The sequence below is a fragment of the Podarcis muralis genome, chromosome 4 (genome assembly GCF_964188315.1).
Source record: "Podarcis muralis chromosome 4, rPodMur119.hap1.1, whole genome shotgun sequence".
NCBI lineage: Eukaryota > Metazoa > Chordata > Lepidosauria > Squamata > Lacertidae > Podarcis > Podarcis muralis.
The window spans coordinates 62,548,038-62,570,052 of NC_135658.1; the positions used below are offsets into that span (position 1 = coordinate 62,548,038).

The 22,015-nt window shown below is 38.5% G+C and overlaps 1 protein-coding gene across 3 annotated transcripts in view; it reads right to left on the minus strand.

The window, feature by feature from the left end:
* Positions 1–22,015, minus strand: part of IL1RAPL1 (interleukin 1 receptor accessory protein like 1) — a 648,622-nt gene that overhangs the window by 255,405 nt on the left and 371,202 nt on the right. For all 3 annotated transcript variants that reach the window (XM_028727454.2, XM_028727453.2, XM_028727452.2), the window contains exon 5: positions 18,979–19,132. In XM_028727454.2, the coding sequence (XP_028583287.1) occupies positions 18,979–19,132 (154 nt within the window). The remainder of the gene's footprint in view (positions 1–18,978; positions 19,133–22,015) is intronic.

Below are 22,015 nucleotides of genomic sequence, written 5' to 3' on the forward strand. Positions count from 1 at the left end.
AAAAGGGCGGGGGGAAGAAACCCTACAGGAGATCTCTTGAGGTTTAGGAATCCCACAAGAAATCACTTGAGGCTGACAAGTAGAAAAGTGGACACGAAGCACAAACGTGAAATCCATTTCCTAGACCTTAAAACACACACACACACACACACACACACACACACACACACACACACACACACTTGGCAGTGTCACCAATGGCATTTATATACACCTACCCATGTCAACAGAACTATGCCAATCTAGACACAGTAAAAAAAAAATGGTGATATTTGTCACGATGGGTATTTGCTAAGACTTCTAGCAGATATTTCCTGACAGATTATTTATTGAGCATCAGGCACACTGACACAGTGTGCCCGAAACTCACAAGCTACAGGAAGACTGTGCCAAGCCCTATGTTCATTCCTGCTTGTCCAACTGGCAGCATGGGGAGTTATTACAGTGCCAACATATGAATAAGAAACTCTTCACTGTTTTTGTGTCCTGCACTTCAAGCTAAACAATAAATCATTGCTCTAGCAGCATGGTAAGCTGCCCCTTAGGTGCAGCCTAATCTAAAGCATGTATTTTTTCCAGGTATGCAACTTTTGAACTTTTACAAGGCAAATGTGAGAATATTATGATGTGAACAATATCTGGTATGAAAATACAGTGGTGCCTCGCAAGACAAAATTAATTCGTTCCGCGAGTTTTTTCGTCTTGCGATTTTTTTCGTCTTGCGAAGCACGGTGTCGGAAAAGTTTTGGAAAAGCTTCAAAAATCACCAAAGTCTTCAAAAACCTCAAAAAAGGCTACCACACCGCGTGCTATGAGTTGCTCCTCGAAGTCAAGTCGCAACTGTATTAACGGTTTTAAGAAAAAGGAAACAAACTTGCAAGATGTTTCCATCTTGCAAAGCAAGCCCATAGGGAAAATCGTCTTGCGAAGCAACTCAAAAAACCAAAAACCCTTTCGTCTTGCGAGTTGAACTTAAATGACATCGGTGTTTATTAGAAAACCTAGAAGAACCATTTATACATGTGTTAAGTCCTGCAAATTTAACATCATTTGTATGACAAGCACAACTTCAAAGACTGGGAAATATTTTTTTTAGCATTACAGATTTTGGAGTGTGGAGAAATACTCTCATTTTAAAATAAGACAGAAGATAGGTAGGAAAGTAGGTAGATATGATATGATATGGGGGAAATAGGCTGTATGTTGAGACCCTTCCAACCCCTGGATCCAGCAGGTGTTGAAAGTTAGGCTGACTTCTTGAGGAGGTGATTGCCTGGGTGATGGACCATTAAGGGGGGGGTAGGAAAGGGGTCTGTGTGAGATGGCAACTGGGTGGTGAAATGGCAAGTTGTGGTTAGATAGAAGGACAATACCAGAGCTGCGGGCAGAGAGTTTTCAATGATGTGAGCTACAAGCAAGAGCAGTAAGCTGGAGAGACAGTGAGTGCGATGTTTGATTTCTGTTTGAATGCAAGGCTGTGGCTATGGAAGAAGCAAGGTCCTTTGGGTATGTTAAGGTTGTGAACCCCTCCATTGTAGGCTCAGGTTGTATATATGTGTAAATAAACCACATGTCATAAAGACACTTCAGTCTCCACTATGCCTTATTAACGCTGTGTAAGCAACCTGGAGCCCCTGGAATCTCGCACCGCTCAGAGATTGGGGTGGCATGCAACAATATGTACATATATGTTCAAGTTTTCACTGAATTTGAACCACTCTCATGCAATGTTAAGTCTAGTGAAAAAAGTGAAAAATGAAATTCTAAACCTTTTCCTGACTGGTACTAAAAATAACCGCAGACTGTGAACTCAAAGTTCTTTCAAAAATCAAGTTAGTTCAGTCTGATCTAGGCAAACTCCATATTTAGGGACTTTCCCCAATTGTCAACTGTTTGTTCTTTCTTGTGTTACAGGATCTATTTTGAATTCTGTTTCTCATGCACACACCTTCAGTCATTTTCTATGTGGCTTCTATCTTTATATTGTTCTTAACAGCACAACGAAGAGTAGAATCATTTAATATCAACCATGCCAAAGAGGGTTGTCCAGTCTAACATATTGTACTTTGTTTTGCTGACGCAGGTGGGGAGCTGTACCACACACCAATCCTTTTCAGCTACGTGCTTTTAAAAAGGAGCACAAAGATTGTGATAAAACAAACATTAGCAATATTGCTGAAACAGAAGGCAACAACATGGCCAGGATGGTGGGTAGAAACTCTCCTTCTCTCCTGAAAATTCAGGAACAGATACAGCCACCCGCCTACCATCCAACTGTGCTGTTATCATATTTGCTGCTTTAGCATTTCAGACAAAATCAGCCTCAGGAGATCCTAAACTCAGCCAGTCTGTAGAATATAGAGGCATAGGAAGCTGCCATATAATGAATCAGGCTATTGGTATAACTAGCTTAGTACTGTCAACACTGACTGGTAGGTTTCTAGGCAGGGGATATTCCCTGCCCTACCTGGAGATGCCGGGGACTGAACCTGAGGCCTTCCATGTGAAAAAAACCCACTGAGCTACAGCTGTTCCTGGGACCGCATCAGTCTGTGCTGGTTATGTGATCATTGCACTACTTTTTGATATCTCAAAATCAGTTTTAACTTTTTACAGATTACTCCAATGTCCTTTATATATTATTTTAACAATTAGCCATTGTGTCTTAATTTTAAATATGCTTACACTGATGGTAAAAGGATGATCAATAATAAGAATCATAGACAACTAAGTCTGCAATCTAGTACATATTCTTTCTTGCTTGAGAGTAAGTACCGTTGAACTCAGTGGGAATTATGAGTAGACAAGCATAGGATTGTGCTGCAAAGCAATTTCCCACTCAATAGTGGTAATACATTTCTGTCATTCTAAAACTGCTGCCAGAGTAATTAAATATGATATTTTGCATGTATCCTTCACTAAAACATGCGTGCACCCACCCACCCACCCACATACCCACACACAGTTTAAATTAAAATTGGTGCCAATTACTCATGGAAAAGCCTGGCATAGCAGCCTACTTAGAAAGTAGTTCTTCATTGTCAAGCTTTGTTTGATTGTTATGAACAGCGCTGTATAATTTTAAAAAGCCTTAATATCTTGCACATATATCTCCACCATCAAATCAATATTTATACGCATAATTCATTTTGGAAAGATTTAGACATATTCATTGACCAAATCATTTTCTGATTCCATGCAGAGGGAGGGTAAAGTTGCCTCAAACATAATTTGTTTTAACATGCCAATTCATTTAAATGCTGATTAATATGAATTTTTCAATAATGTAGGCAGAACTAATTGGGTAAGAAAGACTCACATAAATGGCCTACCTCCATAGTTCCAGTATTAATATACACTATTTGACATGCTGCTGGGTGCATGCATGTGAATTGGAACTCAATATGGAGAGGATGCAGCAGCATTTTTGATACCAAGAGCAAGTGCAGAAATTGTTAGCAGAGCCATTTGAATACAGTGGTACCTTGGGTTAAGTACTTAATTCGTTCTGGAGCTGAAACTGTTCTTAACCTGAAGCACCACTTTAGCTAATGGGGCCTCCTGCTGCTGCCGCGCCACCGGAGCACAATTTCTGTTCTCATCCTGAAGCAAAGTTCTTAACCTGAAGCACTATTTCTGGGTTAGCGGAGTGTGTAACCTGAAGCGTATGTAACCCGAGGTACCACTGTAATGCAAGTCCCATATCAGAGGGAAAACAAAATGATAATATTTAAGAATAAATAAACCAGAGGGGTTCTGTCTTTTAGTTAGATCATGCTTTGCTCATAGCAGGGATATTCAACAACTAAACCTTCAGAGGAAAACGCCCTCAAAACAGCACAGCTAATCAGAACTTGAGTTATCTCAGGAAAGATAATACCCTTCTGACCGGTTGGCAGTCGATACCTCTCCCACCCCCGTCCTCTGCATTCAGGGGTGTAGGAAAGGGGGGCAGCGGGGGAGATCTGCCCCGGTTGTCATCCCTGGGGTGGTGGTGACAAAATCCCCCCAGGCTCAATGGTCACCATGCCGAATGGAACCCCGGCATGATCACGGACGTGCCAGATTGTGTCCCTCGTGTGATCATGGCTGCGATTGCCTCTGCCCCCCGGTGCATGGCATGTGCACCACCCTGGGTGTCGGAGCGGCTAGCTCCGCCGCTGTCTGCATTGGCTGATTGTCAACAGAATTAACCCTTAGGTTACTAACTAGTCCTTAGGTTACTAACCCTAAGGACCCCTCTGTTGCACCTCAAGCAGAAACTGAGAGCCTGTTGGTTCCCATTAAGGATTTGGAATGGCATGTGAGAATGTGTTGCCTCTCCCCAGCAAGAATTGCCCTGCTTGCCTTAACCATGGTTAAGGCTTACATCCAATTAGAATCTAGGGTTTGAAAACCAGGTTCAACTCCTGGTTAACAGCAAACACAGATCAATTATGGTTATTTTCTTTACACTTCCACTGACCCAGAAAGAGAATGGAAAGATGAAATTCCGACTAAACAGCAGGAAGAACTTTGTGACCGTAGCAGCTGTGTGACAGTGGAACAGACTCCCACGAGAGGTGGTGGACTCTCCTTCCTTGGAGGTTCTGAAGCAGACGGTGAATTGCCTTTTCTCATGTATGATTTAATTCATTTAAAGGCTTCTTGCTTCTTTCATTTGGGGAATATCTTTTAAAAATTCATTTGTTTTTAAATACATATCTTAGTCTGAAAGTACCTTAATGAAGGTAAGAAGGAAGCGACATTTAGATTCAAAGAGGGTTGACATATTTTATATCAGCTCAATTTGAAAACATGTCCAAAATGAGTTACATAAAGAAGTCCTTAATCATATTGATAGAGCCTCCACAGCAAGGAGCATAGTTTATGTGAGGCAACAAGCCTGATAATATCTGGCTTTCAGTTTAAGCAAGATGCGGAGTCTTTATTGAAGTAAATTAAGCTCAAGAGTTGGCAGACACAACCTATCAAGGGTACTTCATAGGATTGTTGATTTAAACTAATAATAACTGTTATACAGCTGTACCTTAAGAACTGGATAAGTTATTGTTACAGCACATCTATTTTTTTCAGCTTATTACAGTATGATTTAAATTCAAAGGAAATAGTAAAGAAGACACAATCACTTGCTATTCCAAAAACATCTTTAACTGCTTTCCCACTTATGCAGAAATCACTTACTTTTTCACACCTATGTATAAGAAAATTAGTGTCTGATCATCAAGCATCATAAGCATCCTCATCAGGCCATCCGCTGGATGTTTAAATACATACAAGAAATAATATGCAATCTTGCACAATGGAATACAATTGTATGAATCTTTCTATCATCTCAGTAAAGTGATTCAAGGTATGACTCTTGGAACTAACATGAGTGTTGTTGCCTTCATCATTTGTATGTCACAGAGTGACTTAACAGGGCCACCGTTTAACAAGCATCATTTCCCCACCTGACTCTTCCATCCTTCCACTCATCAACAGGTGTGAAGTAAGACAACTTTTCACAAATAACAGTACAGTCATAACTTGGATCTCAAATGCCTTGGCTTCCAAACAAATTGACTCCCGAACGATCAAAACCCAGAGGTGAGTGTTCCAGTTTTTTAACATTCTTTTGGAAGTCAAACATCTGATAGGGCTTCATTGGCTTCCGACGGGCTGCAGGAGCTTCCTGCAGCCAATCAGAAGCCAAGCTATGGTTTCCGAAGGTTTTGGAAGTCGAATGGACTTCCAGAACGGATTCCAATCAACTTCCAAGTTATGGCTGTATTCAGTATATTTTTTATAAAGAAGTGATAGATTTATTTATCTATGGAGCACAGATAGCAATAAAGCAAAGTTCCTTGGATATTTCTACCAATATACTTCAGGGATCATTTGTAAGCGCCAAACTGGTAGCTTGCCCTCTGTTACCTATTCCACATTCATTTTCCCTATGGAGATTACCAACCAGGTCACCAGTTAGTGCTAACTGTAACAGTGCTCTTTTTTTTTTTTAATAGTCTGGACATTTGTCATCCTGGAATTAGAAAAGAGCAGCAAAGTGGATTTTTAAAGAGCATACTGCCATTTGAGATTAGTATCGTTTGGTCACTATCAACCAGGATCAGTTTTGAACTGATGACCTAATGTTGAAAAGCTATTTTTCCTATTAATCAAAGAGTTTTCTCTGATTCTGTTTCAGAGCTGGCTAGCCTGCAGGATGTACAACAATCTATGAGACTAAAGGTTAAAAACAAAATGGAGATTTGAGCAAATACCATTTATGAGACGTATGTATAATCCTGGACACAATGCATTGTAATTCTATAATAATGAAAAATTCCCATAATTATCCACCTATTACAGCTCCCCATAGTTGTAATAGTACCCAGTCTCTGTCATACATTCCACTAATAAAAGAAAATAAGGTATTACTCTCCAATATTTTTATGCAATGACAATAAAACATTATAATCAATAATAATTCACAATCTTATATTTTTCTTGCACTGCAAATGGAATAGAGTATTATTTTTATTGTTTTGGCATTTTTTTCTTAAATAATATGATAGTGAAGATTACATTTTTTGAATCCTTCGCTTCCCTATCAATGATAAGTTAATGATAAGCTATATATGACTTAAAGCAATAGACTTATTTTGCTTCACTACAAGAACATCTTTGGCTGTTATCCATTTTCATGCATAGTTGTTGTTAGAGATGGACAAAACAAACATAATCTGGTACTTGTGCCTCACACACAAGTAGATCAGTGAGTCTATTCCTACAGTCTGCATATGCGGGCAGCCATCTTTGCCCCCATGAAATGTCCCTGGTGGTCATTAGTCATTTAATATCCAGTTTAATATAATGTTTGGAATGTAGATTCTTATTTCTATAAATAGAAATTAGCAAGTGGCATAAGGCTCTCTTTACATATTCCCATCAGCTATACTTCTCAGTGAGACTCAATAAAGTAAGCAGTGACTCCTTTCATAATTTCAGATAAATTTCTACCCCCTCCCCAAGAAAGCAGCAGAATATTGGGGGGGGGGGTATTTTGAAGACTTTCGGGAGTGGGGGTGGCCCAGCCTTAATTTACATTGCTTTTGGGTTTTGTTTTTTTAGAAAAATGCAATTTAGCAAGCACATTAAAGCAAACAATAATCTTTCTTTCCCTCTTGTTTACACAGAATGAACAATTTCATTTTTTCTGCTCATGTTAGCAAGGCCAAGGTATTATTATGATCCTCTAGTAGCTGTATAATATCTCTTGTCTGAGCTAAAAGCATACACAGGATGTTTAGAATTCAACGAACATGTTATTTTTCTGTCTCCACTGAATACTCCATAAATATATGTAAAAAGAAAACAAAGATCCATGAAAACAAACCTTCATGCTACACTGCCATGGCCGTCACCAATTACTGCCATCCTTAGTATTTCAGGCCATCTTCACATGTCACAAATCTGTAACAATTCTGAGGGCTTGAGCATATGAGGATTCTGTGAAGGATGTTGTACAGGGTGAGTCTTTTAAAATAGGCCCAGTGGAACATGTGTACTCTGTATCCACGGGGCCTCTTTTAAAGGATTCACCCTGTATAATTCTATGCATATGAAATCTTAAATGTAAACTATTTGTTTCATCTTGAATAGTAGATTATGCCAGAGAGGATAAATAGGTTTGGTATTTCTATCTTTTATTTCATTTTAGCGAAATCACTGATATAGTGTATACGTAATTATCATGTCGCATAGGGGTTACATTCCTGAACTGTGTGCGTCAGCCCACCCCATCCCCATCCCACCCCCAATTCTGGCCACTTCTGGGTTGTGGCAATCTGCATGTGCACAGTCACACACATACTGAATGCACATACAATTAGTCATCATCATCATCATTTATTTATACCCCGCCCATCTGGCTGGGTTTCCCCAGCCACTCTGGGTGGCTTCCAACCGAATATTAAAAACAATACAGCGTTAGACATTAAAAACTTCCCTAAACAGGGCACCTTCAGTTGTCTTTTAAAAGTAAAATAGTTGTCTATTGCCTTGACATCTGCTGGGAGGACGTTCCACAGGGCAGGCGCCACTACCGAGAAGGCCCTCTGCCTGGTTCCCTGTAACTTGGCTTCTCGCAGCTAGGGAACTGCCAGAAGGCCCTCGGCACTGGACCTCAGTGTCCGGGCTGGATGATGGGGGTGGAGACGCTCCTTCAGGTACACAGGACCGAGGCCGTTTAGGGCCTTAAAGGTCAGCACCAACACTTTGAATTGTACTTGGAAACATCTGGGAGCCAATGAAGATCTTTCAGGACTGGTGTTATATGGTCTCAGCGGCCACTCCCAGTCACCAGTTTAGCTGCCGCATTCTGGATTAATTGCAGTTTCCAAGTCACCTTCAAAGGTAGCTCCACATAGAGCGCTTTACAGTAGTCCAATTGTTGTTTCCTGTATATGCATGTGTAATGCAGTCATGATAACTGAAGCATGAGCTGAAAGATTTTAACCAAATTCAGTGTGTACTGTGCAGGGCTTTTGCAGTACCAGTGTTGGGCTAGAAATTATTATTTGTTTATTATTTTGGAATTTTGTCACATATGTCTTCAACAAACTGCTTGACTGAGGTGAAATTTCAAACACAAGAGCTTAACTTCTGTACTGGTGTTGTGACATAAAAATACGTATATGAATATTATGTACTTGAAAACGCTCAATATGACCCCTGTACAGTGGGAGGCCTTGTAGTGTCCAGTCTCTGCAGCACTGTGTTCTGTGCACAGCCAGGCTTCCTGGTCCAAGCTAAATGTTCTATTGACAGCATAGCATTGAATTACATGTACTGGTTGACTGATATAGTCAAAAGCCTGATAACTGTAAATGCAAAACATTGCAAAACTTGCACCACAATCTTTGTATTGCTATGCAGGAGCTTACTTTAAAAAGAAAAAGCCACTGTTTCTGTGTCTTAAAACAGGGGTTTTTTTGGTATTTATTTTCCTCCAGAACCAATTTAGAAATTCCATGCTTAAAAGAGGTAAGCAGTGAGCAGTATCAGGGAAGGAAGAAGGGAGGAAGGTGCTGACAAAAAGAAAATTGATAGACATTTTTATATTTCAGATTTCCATTTTTACTCATATAAAAAAGGCAGAATATGAAGGAAATCCATCGATTTCTATCAGTCCTCAGTCTTATTTTCATGAATTCATATCTCTCATTTTAAAATTAATCCAGTTCTTGATATGAATTAAATGCACCAAATAGAGAAAAACTATACAAAAGGAATGAAAAATGTCACTGCTGGTTCCAATCTCTTTTCTGTATTCAAACAATTACCATGTATTATCAACCTCCCAACAGAAGAGCAAACTAATATGTGATATTGTTTTGCTATCCTATACCCAGGAGAAGTAAAAGTGAATACTGGGAGAAACACATAAAAGGTATTATTTTAAATATTATAATACATTTTAGATATCTTCTCTCTTTAATAAGAAAGTGTGGGGGAAATTTCCCAATATTTTGGGAAATTAGAACTAAAGAAAGGGGATTAAAAACATAAAGTTTGCTGAGAGTAAATCAATTAAATGATTTTTGTTTATTATGATTTTAAATGCAACTAAATTAAGGAATGTACAGGATATGCTTTATATCCCTCCTTTATTAGCACTGTAGGTATAATTTAAAAGTTTACAGTATTCTACTGTTTCAGAAAATAAAAACTACCAAGCCATATCAGAGCAAAGGGCAGTGAAGTTTACACTATCTACAGACCAGGCGTTCCACCCTGTTTCTGCATTAATTTATCAAAATAAAATAAAAACGGCATATAAATAAAATTAAAAATTGCATATAACTGGATATGGAACAACTGATTCGTTCAAAATTGGGAAAGGAGTACGGCAAGGCTGTATATTGTCCCCCTGCTTATTTAACTTATATGCAAAATTCATCATGCAAAAGGCTGGGCTGGATGAATCCCAAGCTGGAATTAAGATCGCCAGAAGAAATATCAACAACCTCAGATATGCAGATGACACAACCTTGATGGCAGAAAGTGAGGAGGAATTAAAGAACCTTTTAATGAGGGTGAAAGAAGAGAGCGCAAAATATGGTCTGAAGCTCAACATCAAAAAAACGAAGATCATGGCCACTGGTCCCATCACCTCCTGGCAAATAGAAGGGGAAGAAATGGAGGCAGTGAGAGATTTTACTTTCTTGGGCTCCATGATCACTGCAGATGGTGACAGCAGTCACAAAATTAAAAGACGCCTGCTCCTTGGGAGAAAGGCGATGGCAAACTTACGACAGCATCTTAAAAAGCAGAGACATCACCTTACCAACAAAGGCCCGTATAGTTAAAGCCATGGTTTTCCCAGTAGTGATGTATGGAAGTGAGAGCTGGACCATAAAGAAGGCTGATCGCCGAAGAATTGATGCTTTTGAATTATGGTGCTGGAGGAGACTCTTGAGAGTCCCATGGACTGCAAGAAGATCAAATGGATCCATTCTGAAGGAAATCAGCCCTGAGTGCTCACTGGAAGGACAGATTGTGAAGCTGAGGCTCCAATACTTTGGCCACCTCATGAGAAGAGAAGACTCCCTGGAAAAGACCCTGATGCTGGGAAAGATGGAGGGCACAAGGAGAAGGGGACGACAGAGGACGAGATGGCTGGACAGTGTTCTCAAAGCTACAAACATGAGTCTGACCAAACTGTGGAAGGCAGTGGAAGACAGGAGTGCCTGGCGTGCTCTGGTCCATGGGGTCACGAAGAGTCGGACACGACTAAACGACTAAACAAAAAAACACAAACATATTTAAATAACTAGGTTTAAATGCATTTTCTTTCAAACTAAGACTTTCTCAATGTATTTTTCTTTAAAATGTTCTAATGTATTTTGGCACTTTTTAAAAGCTGAGATATATGGTGGCATATTCAGGCAGTGCAAAAGCAAGTGGATAACTAAGTGCTCTTGTGCATGTTAGTCTGGGACCTGTGGATACGTTTATGGTGGAATTCACAAAGATGAAATTCCTCAAGTATCCCTAAGGTCTGTCAAGATAAGTTCACAAGCATAACACAAGAGAGAGAGAGAGAGAGAGAAAGCAAGAAACACACACACACACACACACACACAGAGAGAGAGAGAGAGAGAGAATATCTTATGGTTTACTCCAAGAATCTCATAATCACAGCAGTGTCTTTCTCAGCTTTCAGAGAGCTGAAGCCAATGTCAGCAGACAGAACTTTCACAATCTTTTTTTAAAAAAATATCTTACGACTATCATTATGTATTGTGCCAATTGATTTCACAGGTCAATTTTAGCATTCAGACTAACTTAATAAAATACTAGTTTATTCACAATTAACTCCAATATTTATTAAAAAGAGGAACATATAAATAAATCCTCTTCAGATGTTCTTGGTTCTGGGTTAAGTAAATTTGTGTGTTGTGGTATATGGGCAGAAGGATGAGCGTAATAGTTCCCCTCAATCACTGTTCTGATCACATTTAATAAGTTGGAATACAATCTTCTGAAATGGGAAGCCTTCAGCACTTTAAGAAAATGAAGTTTCTAAAATATGTGCAGTCCTCTATTACCTACTTCAGATGGTCATCGTCCGGTTTGTATAGAGTAACAAGAACAACAATGATGATTGGAAGTGGATCTAACATGTTCATCCATAAAGCACTCCCTCACACGTGATTACTTAACACAGAAACAGAGTACCTGCAGAGATATTCTGGTTACAATCTAGTGAAAAAGCTCCATGTCTTCAGTGATGGTTTGTTACTCTGACTTTGCATTATAATTTTCTTTTTCTTTTTCAAAATCATTGTACTAATATTCATCAGTTCAGAGAAACCACTATTATCGTCTTACTACGGTTTTTTTGCGTTAAGCATATTGTGTGTGTGTGTGTATTGTGACAAAGTGTCATTGAAAAACCTAAGTAATTCACTTAATCATGTTTTCACATTGGATAATTTTATCTCCTAAATTTTACAAGTGTTTGTGTAATCCCTATATTTGCATATTTATTGACATTTGCAAGATAGGAAAGAAGAAGTATGAACTGAGCAACCATGCTTACAAGTAAAATATGGGCTTTGGATATGAGCAGCCCAGATACCTTGTTTATTAGAACACCATCTCATATTACTCCCTTAGGAGTATTCTGTACTCTGTGTACACCAATTATCCGAAGTTTCAAGGGAAAGGAGGGTAAATAATAAATGATACTGTAAGGACATTGCTGTTGAGTTTACCATACTCTAGGGGAACGTAATATAAAAATTAAATCTCCTAATTCTGCCACTATAATAGGAAACATTAACATCAAATGTCACTTAACTGCATTTATGAAGGTTAGTTAATAAGCATCGTGGGTACCTTAAGACTGAATTTATTTAATTTTTGTGGAATCTTATTCAACCAGAGTATTATTAGCACAAGATACATTTTTCTTTCTACATAGGATGCTTCTAAAATATCCTCATCCAAATTTCTTCCTGCCGTTTGGAGTTCTGAAGCACCTGCTCTTGTTTGAGAACTGGAACCGATTAATTAGAAATCCTCCATTCACCCCCCCCCCCACCTTCACAATTTTGTAAATTCAGACTGTACATACACAGCTTGCCTCAGCTTTGAGTTATGCACTGGAAACAAACAAACAAAATTGCATGTAATGTTTCCATGATATCTAAAATAGACACTTCTTCCAACTACAATGATATCTTACACCCATTTCAAGCCCATATAGATCTGGTCTCTGCAACAATGAATCAGCTTCGCTCCACAAAGAGGGATGAAAAGATTTCTCTTTATCCATTACTTTTCTGATCCTCTTGTTCACTCTGTGCTACATTCCATTCTTCCTGAATGGCAATTAAACTAGGAGAGTTTGTAAAATTAATTCTGCACAGAGTTCTTCAGCTTTCTCCCCTCTCCCAGAGACGTATGTGCACATTGATAACGTACTGACCAAACACCTGGAGTATGGAAGATGCAATCTTGATGTAATCATAAACATAACTGCATCAAAATTAGTTTTGTTTGGCATTTACTGATAGGCAGATTGGTTACACTACCCAAAATGGCAACTTTGTATTCCAGAACACCAGGTTGGTCTTTGGGTGGTGTTTTGTCAATGCACACATATGCTATTAGTAAAGCACTGAACAAAAGGAATCCATTTAATTGTGCATACAGTTCTATCAAGATCACTTTTTTTGCATGTTTTATCAATACAAACATTGTTAATATGAAGGATAATATGCAAAATTTGCACAATCAGTTTCCCTGGTTAATCAAAGGGGAAGGACATCTATATATGTTGAAAGTATGTTAGCAGCTTGAATGTACTTATTAAAAATTATTAGCTTATATTGACTTCATACTGTCGATACTACTAGGGTGAATAAGACACTCACATTATGAAAGATAGAGTTTATTTAGCAGAAAATCAATTTAGAGGATGGCTGGCTGTATGCTTTAATTGAGATTCCTGCAGGGCAGGGGGTTGGACTAGATGTTCTGTGGGTCCCCTTCCAACTCCACAATTCTATGATTCCATCACTGGACTATTCAGTTTTGCCTAACTATCATATCACATATTTGTTTGATACATTGTCAGGGAGACTTTTATTACCACTTCTATTGCACCATGTTTCCCAGGTCCCTGAGATGAGATTAAGCACGGCAGATAAAGATGGTACAAATCTATTTTTGTAGCTATTAAAAGCCCATTGGAATATCTAGAGCACAGAATGTCTTGATCAAAAGGAAGCTTTAGAAGCATTCATTGTGCTGCCGCTCATGGGGGTGGAAGGGGAAAATTTAGCTGTTCCCCATCTTGCCAATCCAGGAATCTAGACACAAATAGGAAGATTTAAAGGCTAGGAAGCAGAATATAAAGGGCAATGCTAAATGGCTAGATTATGAAAGGTGCAAGGGACAAAAAAGTGAGTTTTGATTTCTTATTTTAAGGTAAAAGATACAGAGTATGAATGTTATACAGTGGTACCTCAGGATACATATGCTTCAGGTTACAGACTCCGCTTACCCAGAAATAGTGCTTCAGGTTAAGAACTTTGCTTCAGGATGAGAACAGAAATCGTGCTCCAGCGGTGCAGCAGCAGCGGGAGGCCCCATTTGCTAAAGTGGTGCTTCAGGTTAAGAACAGTTTCAGGTTAAGAACGGACCTCCAGAATGAATTTACTTAACCCGAGGTACCACGCGGGTGGCGCTGTGGGTAAAACCTCAGTGCCTAGGACTTGCTGATTGTATGGTCGGTGGTTCGAATCCCCGCGGCGGGGTGAGCTCCCGTTGTTCGGTCCCAGCTCCTGCCCACCTAGCAGTTCGAAAGCACTCTTAAGTGCAAGTAGATAAATAGGTACCCCTTTATAGCGGGGAGGTAAACGGCGTTTCCGTGTGCTGCGCTGGTGCTGGCTCGCCAGCTGCAGCTTCGTCACGCTGGCCACGTGACTCAGAAGTGTCTTCGGACAGCGCCGGCTCATGGCCTATAGAGCGAGATGAGCACGCAACCCTCGAGTCAGACACGACTGGCCCGTACGGGCAGGGGTACCTTTACCTTTACCTTACCACTATAATAGGTTTCCTGTATGCCCATTTAGAAGCTAGACTTTGGTAGAAGAGTATAGAGTTCTATAACAAGCTCAAAAGAGACATTCATCTCACTCTTACTGTCATCACTCTGATTATGAAGCAAAGTGTAGGGTAAAGCCATGACCAAAACTGGACAGATTTGAACTAGACAGGGATTGAAAATATTTGCATTTCAAATGGCAAATTTAAATGGCAGTGCTCTGGCGATTCTCTTGGTGTTTTAGAATTTTGATGGCTGCAGGACTGCACTTACCTTAACACTACAAGGTGACTGAGGCTACTGCATGTATTCCAGGTAACAAATTTCAGGTCATTCACAAACACACAACTGTGATTCATCTTGTCGTTTATCTGTCAGACTTTGAAACTGTGGGTGAATGTTGTGTTTAATAGCCTCTGTGTAGTTCTGCAGTACTTGTGATGCTTAACATGCTGCCAACAACCTTTAATTATAATAGCCACTGAAATATCTCTCAATTAAGACACATCATTTAATAGCAGTTCAGAAAATGCTCCTGCCATAGAAAAAGGGGAAATTTAATTCTTGATCTACAGCTTTTCTGTTTCCTTTACAAAACTGTGTAAACTTCTGTGACATTTAATGCAGCACATTTAGGCAACATAATATGTAATAAATGGAAAGTGATCTTTTAAAGCTCTTACAAGTTAAATACAACTGTATCTAGCTGGAGTCATATTGTTACAAGTCATCACACTTTATCTTTCCCATTTACAGTTATGACTACTGTTTCTTTAGTGAGAAAGCAATATTCCTCTGCCCTAATAGTGTAATTTATTATCAGCCAAGAAGATTTCAAGGCAATCTGAATTTTATTACGCTTTCAATATATTTACATTAAAGATGCCTTGATAGTATATTGCTGCAGACAAGTAGCAACGTATTATCATCAGGGGGAGGGGGTATAATTTCCCTTCAGCAAAGATATGTTAGTGTTCCATACATAATACTGAATTTAGCTATATACCTAAGAACATTATGTCAAAACCATTCTATCTAAAGGTGTCTTAGAAGAAAGTGAAGGTGCACAAAATTCAACATTTCAGCTAGATAAATTGAAAATAAATGTAAATGCTGAAGGATCATTGCTGACCCATTAATATAAAAGGACATTTATAGCAATCCCTTCTTCTCCTTTTAATCTGGCTGTCATAGAGATGCATGAAAATGAATTTAATACAACTAGGACTTCCTTGATCATTTTACTCAGGCTGCGTGCCCTGTAATTATATGAAACATTTCTCTCCTAAAGACTACCAGATGTGCACTTGATTTATTGTTGCACTCCTTCATAGAAATATAAGATGGCCATGCTGAATCACACACCAGATCCTTCCAGCCAAGTAGCCTATTTTCTGACAGTAATCCTCCTCTAGAAACATCAGAAGAATGGAATGTGGAAACCATTCCCCACAGCTTCTGACATTCAGAAGCATGCCAGCTCTAAATATGAAGAATTCTGTTTGCTGTAGAGGTTATTGTTGCAGGTTGAAGCTGCTACAACAGTTAGAGAATCAGTGGGATATGGGTTCAGAGAGAACCTGAATGGGTGAACTTGAGGCAGTTACTATCTGGTAGTCTAGCAAACCTCACAAGGATAAAATGGCTGGGAGATCACTCAGGTATGCCACCCAGAATTCCTTGGATAAAGGGTGGAATTAAAAATAAATAATTGATAGTTTAAAAAATGTTAATAGAAAAACAAATGTATAAAGTTTATCTAAAGCGACTTTTATATCTTCTCCCAGCTGCTTGGGAAAGCACTGCAAGAATGTTTAAATAACTCAGGCACACAGGCAAGGTCCCATTCCATCAGTTTTTCTCATGGAATCGGCACTTCCAATTCTATGAGAAAAGAACTATGTAATTAGTCCCTGCAGGAGCTGTTTGTGAATATATAGAATCCATGCAGCTGGAGAACATCTAAAGGGTACCTAAACTGTACATACATTTAGAAATCCAACAACAGTAGTAGGCTTAAGTACCAAAGTGAAGTAGCTTGTTGAACAAGTAGCATTTCAGTATTCACAAATGCTAACCAGCACAAATTGATAGAGGCCAATGAATGTTTCTCTTCCAGACTTGGCAAGAAAGAGTTCAAAGGAGTCAGATAAACCTGTACTTGGATGTTGCAGGTGACTGCTTGCAAAGGATTTATGACTATGTCTAAAAGACCCAAGGTTAAATGACCAGTTCTTTGATCTTTCTGAAAATGTGTGTATTTGTATTTTGGGGGGAAGGGAGGAGTGATCATACTTGTATCTACCACCCAAATAAACATACCATATTTTTTTGTCTATAAGACGCCCCCATGTATAAGATGCCCCCTATTTTGGGGGACTCAGATTTAAGAAAATAGGGGAGATGGCCCAGTGCATAAGACACCCCCTAATTTTTGACATTGTTTTTAAGGAGAAAAGCCTAGTCTTGTACACGGAAAAATACGGTATATAATGAATATCTACTTGAAGATATAATATAATAATAATAATTTATTATTTATACCCCACCCATCTGGCTGAGTTTCCCCAGCCACATAGTTCAATGCATACAATCTGGGATTCAGAACAACAAAAACCACCATCACTGGATGTTCTTCATCTCCATGTTGAACAGCACAGAAGCAAGGACCAAGACCCTAAGGTTGTATGCTTCTCTTTCAACATCTGCCCATACACCACAGGTGTCTGTAGCAAGGGGGCCTTTGCACATCTCTTGCATGCACAAAGACGTGCTTCCTATATATGTGCAAAGGCTCCTTTGCTTCAGACAACCATGCCATGCACACATATGCCATACCAGGCACACCCAGGGTCATGAGTGGGGCTGCTCGGCTATTCAAGACAGGAGTGAATAACAACCGAACTGGGCCAAATAGACTGAATAAGCAGAGAATCAAATTCTAACTCATGCATGCCCTCGACAAAACACATTCTCCCCAGGCTTAAGTTGTGATGATAAAAAACCGGCATGGATCTATATTTCTTAAGTTACATAAATGATTTAAACATAATCATAAATTTGATACGATATAACATCACAATAAACTTTTCACATACATCTCGACCAGGAATAAATCACAACTATTAATTCTTTAGAAAAGAAAGAAAGATTGAATATATTGGGAGAACTCATTTTCCACATTTTTTTTTTTAAAAAACAACAACACACAGATCACTTCACCACTATATCAGTAGTTTATCTCATTGGATGTTACTGTTGTACAAACACCTGAGCAAACAAGATTTAGGACACCGAAGGAAAAGTAAAATTGGTGAAACTGCAGCAGCATAGTCAGCACAGGGTTTGAAGCAGTGCCAAAACAATTTGCCACAGCCCTTCCTCTCATTTTGCGCAGAACAATCCAAAATAACAGAGAGCAGAAAGGTTCAGAGAAAGGAGTTTATTTATTTTATTTTACTTGCCTACTCCCTCCTTTTGTGTCTCCATTGTTCCAGTCTTTATCAGATAGCAAACTTGCAGCACTTCGCCATTTCCTGCCATAAGCTCCTTATTTTGTTAATTGCTCAGTACCAACATAAATAAACAGTTAGCAATCTTCTCAAATAATAAAATAATTCTAGAAATAAGATTGTAATTACTATTTTAATTGACTACTATCTTGAAAGAGAGAGCTGAAGAAGGAAAGGTTTAAATAGTACTAGAACATTTTAAACATGAAAATACTCCTATGATATACGTATGTCAGAACAAACAGCAGATCTTCATAGGATGAAAAACTTAACAGAACATTTTAAAGTCCTCCTCCATAGTCCCACAATGGGTTTTCTTGATGGAAATCAAGGAAATCAAGTATTTAATATACAGAAAATTATTCCATCAAGCTGTATGCAACACCAACATTTGAATACTCATACTTAATAGAAATATGGCCAGTATAAAATGCACCTGAATTATTTCTTCCACCCCAACTATATTCCTGAAAGTGAGTTGTTATGTTTGTGATTATGCATACATTGGTTAATACCTTTACTTAGAATATTGTTTTTAGTCACCAGAGATATACTTCTCCATTCTGCAATGTTTCCGATTATAGTTCTACAACAGCTTTCATACCTCAACAGCATTAATTTGGACACAAACTCACAAAGACCTTCTAGAACTCCCTTTAAGGTGAAGTAAAGTGAGTGATCTACCTGCAACTCTTGTAAACAGATTCAAGCCCATTTCAGACTTTTAGAATGCTGCAAAACCACACTAAGAAACCTAACAACTGGAAAAAAGCAACCATATCAGCAAAAATGGAAAACTAGCAAGAGACCCAAAATAAGACCTTTCCTCATCGTCAAAAATGTATACTGGGAATCTCTGATTACCTGTAACTGTTAATTCTGTAGTTCTTCTGACAAAAAACATTCCATATTTTAATTCGCACGTGTAATTTCCAATGTCATCTTCTCTGACCTCCTGGATAACAAGAACGTCCTTCTTGAATACAATACTTGGCCTCCAGGTTGTGACTTGGCATTCCTGTGCAAAGATAATTACAGTGCCTCAGTGACTACAGTCCTTGTACTTAAATCTGAAAGACTGATTCATTTCCAAACTAGCAAGCGTTTAAAAAGGTGGCGTACAACCAAAAAAAGTTCATTAGTTCTGTAAACTAGAAACTATTTTGGATCACGTTCAGAGCTTTTGAAAGCGCTTGATTTCAGTTTTTCGCATAAAACTATGCACCTAATTCGGCCAAGAGGGGCTTATTGTGCATGCTTTGTATTTGCCCAATAGCCAAGCTGAGATGGCTAATGGGTCAAAGGTACTGGAGAAAATTGCAATGTGGACTGTTAAGGAGCAAGGCTTCACCTCTGTGAATGGACAGTCCTTTCCAATTCAGTTTTTGTGATTTATTTTTAAAGCATGAAAAAGTTGGATTTAAGCTGAATGCATTTTATATACATTTGTCCTGCAAAACAGTAGCAGCCGGTGAAGTGTAATAGGGTGGAGTAATGTTACCTGGCTTCCCAACATGGCGGATGGTGCTGGTAACCAAGAGGGAGAAGAGGAGCTCAGAGCAATTCAACATTCCTGCTGTTGCACCTGCAGTGCTCCAGTCTCCTCACTGCCTCTACCTCCCAGAAACCTCCACATGGGTATGAGGTGCTCAAGTGGTGGGAGATATTCATAATTATTTATTATACTTCTCCTTGTATTCTGAACTGAGGGTGACTTTATTCTTTATTTGTCAAGTAAGATACCCGGTGGTGATAATTAAGCAAAAATCACACGTTTGCTATCTAATTATGACAAATTTGTGACAGAGTTGTGAGATTTGCTGTGGCCAGAAAGCTGAAGAGAAATTTTATTGAGGTTAATATGCTGAACTGCAAGGATTTAATTTGATTTTTAAAAACGTATTAGTTCCTTTGGCCTTTTGTATTTTAACATTGTAAAACTTCTGTATACTATTATTTTAGGCATATTTTAACATAAAGATATATTTTGCTTGATGTTGTTCTTTAATATTGTACTAGTGTGTTTGATATGACCATGATAGTCAAACAACAACAATAAATTACACCCCATAAACTAAACCTTCACATTGGGAACCCAGGCAAACAATGCTGCCCTATCCTGTGCTGCCCCGCCAGCTGCTATTTCTCCAAAATATGCAATTTTTATTGTGTTCTAATCCATTTCATCTTAAAATTCACATTTGTATTCATTTTCCCCATAAACTTGTATCTATTTTGTGAAATTGTCTTGAAGAATTCAGAAAAGTACGTAATCTGCCTGACATAAATCTGGGACAGATGAAGTAAATCAGCTTGCTTCAAAATGTGGGCAGAACTTTTTTGTGTCAATCTGTATTATCCACAAAAGTATCACATAGCCTCCTTTGGATTATATTAATGGGAGAAGACTAGTTTTAGATCAATATCATGCTGATTTGATGCAAGACCAAGTAATCTGATAACCATGGATTATACAATAATCCACCCACCCATCTATTCATTCATCCATCCATGGATTTTACAATCTATGGGTCACTTGTTCTAAGAAACAAAAGTGTTTTTTTAAGCAACACAGAACTTATATCAGGTTTATATCAGCTTTCTCTTTGGTGAAGTGATGCTAATTTGGGCTGATTATGTAATATCTGAAAGTGCTTTAGGAAACATCTTGAGGTACTTTATGATTTTTCAAACATGCTGAGCAACCATAATGCTAACTTATTTTCCATTAGATAGAAAAAGCTCAAATAACTCATCACCATGACAACAGTTTGGATACCAGTCAGAGATTTTACATCCCTGAAAAGGTTAGAAAGTTCCTTGTACATTAACATTACAGTTGGGACTTCTGTAATAAGAGTGAAAGGAATATGTTTTACAGTCAAGCAGACAGCAGTTAGCATTGGCATCTTTTTTCCGACGGGGCTCCTGGGCTGTGTGACATGCAGAAATACTAATGGTAAAGATTTTCCCATGACTGCTTCTCTATTCCATCTGATGAGTTACTGCTAGATATGCAGTTGTTAAGTACACAATTATTAAAAGCAACAAAGGGAAAATATAGCTAATGTTGGGGAAGAGCAGAAATATCTAGTGGAATAGTCTCATTTATTTCTTTAAAGGATTTATAATCCACTTTTTGAGCATGCATTATATGTAAGATGTAATACAAGCCATATGTAATATAAAACCATTCAACATATTCACTAATAATACACTAGCCTAGAAGCCAGCACAAAATATACAATCAAACATGAGAAATGCAAATTCAGGAGATGTTGGCACAGCATCCCCAGTTTATGATCCAGCTTATATTACACATCAGAGGCCTTAGTGAAAAGGTAAGTCTTCAAGGCCCACTTAAATGCTATAAGGAAGGGGGCATGCATAACCATAAAAGGAAATGAATTCCATTATTGCAGGACCATTGCCAAGATGGCCCTGTTACAAGTGCCTGCCAGCCTAATTATCTTCACCTAATTGTCATTCATAAGTAGAATGATTAATGCCTTAATTATATCAGGAAAAGCAAAATATAAGGTGTCACTAATGTAATTCCATTTATGAAATTACACAACTATTCACACTGAAGTAAGGACCAGCATTTGTTTTGGAACTCTTATACATGAATATAAATTAACTTCACTCTTTAAAGTTAAATATACTATATAGATGGAAAACCCTTTTAACAAACAGTACAGTTTTAAATTTTGCTCTGCTTTGCTTTTTGGAAGTACATTAATTTGAATGCATTTATTTTTCAGTGCTACAGGAGATTTTGAACACTATAATACTTAAAATCAGCTTCTGCCAACCTATGACAGCATGGAGCCACCCACCCTTTGTCCTTGTGCTGGAATGTGTGCAGAGGAGGGCAACCAAGATGATCAAGGGTCTGGAA